Genomic DNA, 6,000 nt, shown 5'->3' with positions numbered 1-6,000 from the left:
CCTAGTTTAAAGGGGCTAGGGTGTAGGGCCCTAGTTTAAGGGGGCTAGGGTGTAGGGCCCTAGTTTAAAGGGGCTAGACTGTAGGGCCCTAGTTTAAAGGGGCTAGGGTGTAGGGCCCTAGTTTAAAGGGGCTAGGGTGTAGGGCCCTAGTTTAAGGGGGCTAGGGTGTAGGGCCCTAGTTTAAAGGGGCTAGGGTGTAGGGCCCTAGTTTAAAGGGGCTAGGAGGTAGGGCCCTATTTTAAAGGGGCTAGGGTGTAGGGCCCTAGTTTAAAGGGACTAGGGTGTAGGGCCCTAGTTTAAAGGGGCTAGACTGTAGGGCCCTAGTTTAAAGGGGCTAGACTGTAGGGCCCTAGTTTAAAGGGGCTAGGGTGTAGGGCTCTAGTTTAAAGGGGCTAGGGTGTAGGGCCCTAGTTTAAGGGGGCTAGGGTGTAGGGCCCTAGTTTAAAGGGGCTAGGGTGTAGGGCCCTAGTTTAAAGGGGCTTGGGTGTCAGGCCCTAGTTTAAAGGGGCTAGGGTGTAGGGCCCTAGTTTAAAGGGGCTAGGGTGTAGGGCCCTAGTTTAAAGGGGCTAGGGTGTAGGGCCCTAGTTTGAAGGGGCTGTAGGGGCCTAGTTTGGGGGCTAGTGTAGGGCCCTAGTTTAAAGGGGCTAGACTGTAGGGCCTTAGTTTAAAGGGGCTAGGGTGTAGGGCCCTAGTTTAAAGGGGCTAGGGTGTAGGGACCTAGTTTAAAGGGGCTAGACTGTAGGGCCCTAGTTTAAAGGGGCTAGACTGTAGGGCCTTAGTTTAAAGGGGCTAGGGTGTAGGGCCCTAGTTTAAAGGGGCTAGGGTGTAGGGCCCTAGTTTAAAGGGGCTAGACTGTAGGGCCCTAGTTTAAAGGGGCTAGGGTGTAGGGCCCTAGTTTAAAGGGGCTAGGGTGTAGGGCCCTAGTTTAAAGGGGCTAGACTGTAAGGCCCTAGTTTAAAGGGGCTAGAGGGTAGGGCCCTAGTTTAAAGGGACTGGAGTGTAGGGCCCTAGTTTAAAGGGACTAGAGTGTAGGGCCCTAGTTTAAAGGGGCTAGAGTGTAGGGCCCTAGTTTAAAGGGGCTAGAGTGTAGGGCCCTAGTTTAAAGGGGCTAGAGTGTAGGGCCCTAGTTTAAAGGGGCTAGGTGTAGGGCCCTAGTTTAAAGGGGCTAGGGTGTAGGGCCCTAGTTTAAGGGGGCTAGGTTGTAGGGCCCTAGTTTAAAGGGGCTAGGGTGTGGGGCCTTGTTTAAAGGGGCTAGGATGTAGGGCCCTAGTTTAAAGGGGTTTGGGTGTCAGGCCCTAGTTTAAAGGGGCTAGGGTGTAGGGCCCTAGTTTAAAGGGGCTAGGGTGTAGGGCCCTAGTTTAAAGGGGCTAGGGTGTAGGGGCCTAGTTTAAAGGGGCTAGGGTGTAGGGGCCTAGTTTGAAGGGGCTAGGGTGTAGGGCCCTAGTTTAAAGGGGCTAGACTGTAGGGCCTTAGTTTAAAGGGGCTAGGGTGTAGGGCCCTAGTTTAAAGGGGCTAGGGTGTAGGGACCTAGTTTAAAGGGGCTAGACTGTAGGGCCCTAGTTTAAAGGGGCTAGACTGTAGGGCCTTAGTTTAAAGGGGCTAGGGTGTAGGGCCCTAGTTTAAAGGGGCTAGGGTGTAGGGACCTAGTTTAAAGGGGCTAGACTGTAGGGCCCTAGTTTAAAGGGGCTAGGGTGTAGGGCCCTAGTTTAAAGGGGCTAGGGTGTAGGGCCCTAGTTTAAAGGGGCTAGACTGTAAGGCCCTAGTTTAAAGGGGCTAGAGGGTAGGGCCCTAGTTTAAAGGGACTGGAGTGTAGGGCCCTAGTTTAAAGGGACTAGAGTGTAGGGCCCTAGTTTAAAGGGGCTAGAGTGTAGGGCCCTAGTTTAAAGGGGCTAGAGTGTAGGGCCCTAGTTTAAAGGGGCTAGAGTGTAGGGCCCTAGTTTAAAGGGGCTAGGGTGTAGGGCCCTAGTTTAAAGGGGCTAGGGTGTAGGGCCCTAGTTTAAGGGGGCTAGGTTGTAGGGCCCTAGTTTAAAGGGGCTAGGGTGTGGGGCCTTGTTTAAAGGGGCTAGGATGTAGGGCCCTAGTTTAAAGGGGTTTGGGTGTCAGGCCCTAGTTTAAAGGAGCTAGGGTGTAGGGCCCTAGTTTAAAGGGGCTAGGGTGTAGGGCCCTAGTTTAAAGGGGCTAGGGTGTAGGGGCCTAGTTTGAAGGGGCTAGGGTGTAGGGCCCTAGTTTAAAGGGGCTAGACTGTAGGGCCTTAGTTTAAAGGGGCTAGGGTGTAGGGCCCTAGTTTAAAGGGGCTAGGGTGTAGGGCCCTAGTTTAAAGGGGCTAGACTGTAGGGCCCTAGTTTAAAGGGGCTAGGGTGTAGGGCCCTAGTTTAAAGGGGCTAGGGTGTAGGGCCCTAGTTTAAAGGGGCTAGACTGTAGGGCCCTAGTTTAAAGGGGCTAGACTGTAGGGCCCTAGTTTAAAGGGGCTAGGGTGTAGGGCCCTAGTTTAAAGGGGCTAGGGTGTAGGGCCCTAGTTTAAAGGGGCTAGACTGTAGGGGCCTAGTTTAAAGGGGCTAGGGTGTAGGGGCCTAGTTTAAAGGGGTTGGGTGTAGGGGCCTAGTTTAAAGGGGCTAGGGTGTAGGGCCCTAGTTTAAAGAGGCTAGACTGTAGGGGCCTAGTTTAAAGGGGCTAGACTGTAGGGGCCTACTTTAAAGCGGCTAGGGTGGAGGGCCCTAGTTTAAAGGAGCTAGGGTGTAGGGCCCTAGGAATTAGGGGCTTGTAAATTTGGAGTTCAGAAATAGATAGGTTCTCTCTGTACAACACTTTGTTTGGTATGAAAATTAAAATAAAAAACACACAAAGAAAAAGAGGTTGAACCTCCATGTAAACCACAGCTCTGCATATAGAACCATAGAACACAACTATACTACAAAAACCTCTTAGAAAACAGGTTTTGTTTGCGTTGCTGAATCTGGCCAGAGAGGGGGAGAGAGGTGAAGGAGAAAGAGGAGGGGGGTGGAGAGGATTATCTAGCATTCTTGAGTTTTTGTTGTTGTGTGCAGTCGTACTAAATTGCCAGATTTATCACACAACACACACAAACCAACAAAATGGCTGCTTTTAAGACTGGGGCTTCTGGTCACCCCAGATTTTATGTTTTACCTTTATATATCTAGGCAAGTCAGTTAAGAACAAATTCTTATTTACAATGACGGCCTCCCCCGGCCAAACCCGGACGACGCTGGGACAACTGTGTGCCGTCCAATCACGGCCGGATGTGATACAGCCACTAGGGAGCCAGAATTACAGTATAAAAGTTATATTCAAGGAGGATCAATCGGATAGTTGTTTCTCAGTCTCTACCCTTCACCCCCCAAATCACAGTGTCAAAACTGACCCACAAAACATAAACAAACACCCAAAAAAAAAATGTCCATGAACTTTTGTCGAGATTTAGAAAGTTGGACTAGAAGACAGATGCCTGTTAAGGTGTGTTTCCATTCAAATGTATTGTGTTGATAACAACTGGACGTAGTGAGGTCACACCTACAACAACACATTTTGCGTGAGAATTGACTAATAGTTGCCATATTTTAATCATTCTCATGTGCCTAGTTGTTGCCACGGTGAAACGTCCACTCCTGTAGATCTGTAATAATTGGATGGTGAAACTTGCATCCAGCCAATCAGAAAAGCAAAGCGAGGGCAATTCAGGCTTTCTTGAAAGTCAAGACAATCCTTTTCCCTGCAAATAAACATAAAAAAACGTTGTAGTTTAAAAAATAGATTTAGCAAGCAGTAGGCATTTAGAATGAACCGTAGGGTATGAACTGCTTTATAGTTATGTGATGACATCACGTGCCCCCGTGTGTACCTTTTAAAAGTTATTCGGCAAAATCATCGTTGATTTGAAAAAAACACAGTTTCGGTCATTTGTCGCAATAAAGAAAGTCAGACAAAATAAAACTCCACCCCTTGTGGAACAGGAAATGCCGTTCATTAGAACGTCTCTCCCAGAGCTGCCGTTGGTCCTCGCGACATTGTTTTTGTGTAACTAGCCGGGGTCACTGGAAACTGTCGAGTATCTGGTCATTTTTTTACCAGCAACACAATGCTTTATGATGTCATAATGGGTGTTCTTTCTGTTGTTGTTGTTGTTGTTGTTGCGTGTTTTTCGACCATCCTCCTGTCTCCAAAATAGTCCTCAGCAGAAACACAAAATGTCCGCCCGACCAAACAAAACCCTTTGCCTCAACATGGCCCCTCAGCAGCCTCCTGTGATGCTCACCCACTCATCCACCCATGGCCGTCCTCAGTTTCCATCGTCCCCCTCTGTTCAGCAGCTGGTGTCCAGAAGCTGCTTGTTCACCACCGCCTCCTTGGCCTCCACGCAGTCCTTTTTACTCTCTTCTTTCTTCAGCCTGGTCAGCGCTGTCACTTTGGCCTGCGACCTCTTGATCTGAAACACGTCCCACCTCTCCGACAGCAGGCCCTTGTTGAAGATGACGGAGGTGACGCCGGAGGCGACGAGGATGGAGCAGAGAGACGTCAACATGATGGTGGTACGGAACGGGAAGAACTGTGTCATCACGCCCTCCGCGTCCTTCCTGAACCCAGGGAAGTGGATGACAGGGGGAAGGTTGATGAGGGGTTCCCCACTCAGGATACGGAGGACCAACGCTAGGAGATACCCCACACTGGCACCGTAGCCGTTGGACACCTAGCGGAATGAATGAACCAATCACTAGATAGATGAATAGATACTGTAGATTGATATCACGACATGCAGAATTCACAAATAATCTCTACACACATCCACCACAGGAGGCTGGTGGCACTATAATTAGGGAGGACGTGCTGGTGGTAATGGCTGGAGCGGAATGGGTGGAATGGTATCAAACACACGGTTTACAGGTGTTTGATGCAAGTCCATTTGCTCCGATTGGGCCATTATTATGAGCCGTTCTCCCCTCAGCAGCCTCCTGTGATGCTCACCCACTCATCCAGCCCTACCTTGAAGAAGAGGACACAGACAAGCTGTGGGAACATGATTGTGTATGACATGTCGACGCCCACCAGCCAGAAAACCAGAACACTGTTATCCAGGAAGGTCAGGGCCGTCCCCGCCAGGCCACACACCACCACCGAGGTACGGATCACCCACTGTATCTCCCTGTCTGAGGCCTGGAGGAGAGAGAGACACAAGATGGAGGCACAGTGGTCAGCACAGACCAAGACAGATCCAAGATGGAGGCACAGTGGTCAGCACAGATCCAACATGGAGGCACAGTGGTCAGCACAGATCAAGACAGATCCAAGATTGAGGCACAGTGGTTAGGAGAAACAAAATACATGAATTCAGGAAGCGGATGATGCCGTCTGGTCAGAAAGCGGATGATGCCGTCTGGTCAGAAAGAGGATGATGCCGTCTGGTCAGAAAGAGGATGATGCTGTCTGGTCAGAAAGAGAATGATGCCGTCTGGTCAGAAAGAGGATGATGCTGTCTGGTCAGAAAGAGGATGATGCTGTCTGGTCAGAAAGAGAATGATGCTGTCTGGTCAGAAAGAGGATGATGCTGTCTGGTTAGAAAGAGAATGATGCTGTCTGGTCAGAAAGAGGATGATGCCGTCTGGTCAGAAAGAGAATGATGCCGTCTGGTCAGAAAGAGAATGATGCCGTCTGGTCAGAAAGAGGATGATGCTGTCTGGTCAGAAAGAGGATGATGCTGTCTGGTCAGAAAGAGGATGATGCTGTCTGGTCAGAAAGAGAATGATGCTGTAACAGGGAAAAACAGGAACGAAAAACACATTTCCCAAAATGCATTTTAATTCAAAACCCTCCAAAAAATATTAAATCCTCTGTCTCCTCTGTGTGTGTGTGTGTGTGTGTGTGTGTGTGCGTGTGTGTGTGTGTTTTCATACATGTGAGTGTGTCAAAATAGAAGTGCTTGCTATAACAGGATTGTGGTTGTTTTGCCAACAGTCTGTTTTCTGTCTCAATGTATGCTAGTGGTGTTGA

The 6,000-nt window shown here is 49.5% G+C and overlaps 1 protein-coding gene across 1 annotated transcript in view; it reads right to left on the bottom strand.

The window, feature by feature from the left end:
* Positions 1 to 636: 636 nt before the first annotated feature.
* Positions 637 to 6,000, bottom strand: part of LOC115118610 (high affinity choline transporter 1-like) — a 68,412-nt gene continuing 63,048 nt past the window's right edge. Inside the window, exons 9-10 of the mRNA XM_065003526.1 lie at positions 4,996 to 5,166; positions 637 to 4,702 (exon numbers count right to left, since the gene is read on the bottom strand). Coding sequence (XP_064859598.1) covers positions 4,319 to 4,702; positions 4,996 to 5,166 — 555 coding nt within the window. The 3' untranslated portion in view covers positions 637 to 4,318. The remainder of the gene's footprint in view (positions 4,703 to 4,995; positions 5,167 to 6,000) is intronic.

Source organism: Oncorhynchus nerka, linkage group LG18 (assembly GCF_034236695.1).
Source record: "Oncorhynchus nerka isolate Pitt River linkage group LG18, Oner_Uvic_2.0, whole genome shotgun sequence".
NCBI classification, from domain to species: Eukaryota; Metazoa; Chordata; class Actinopteri; order Salmoniformes; family Salmonidae; genus Oncorhynchus; species Oncorhynchus nerka.
The sequence above is the reverse complement of the archived record's forward strand: the minus strand, read 5'-3'. Positions and strand labels throughout refer to the sequence as shown.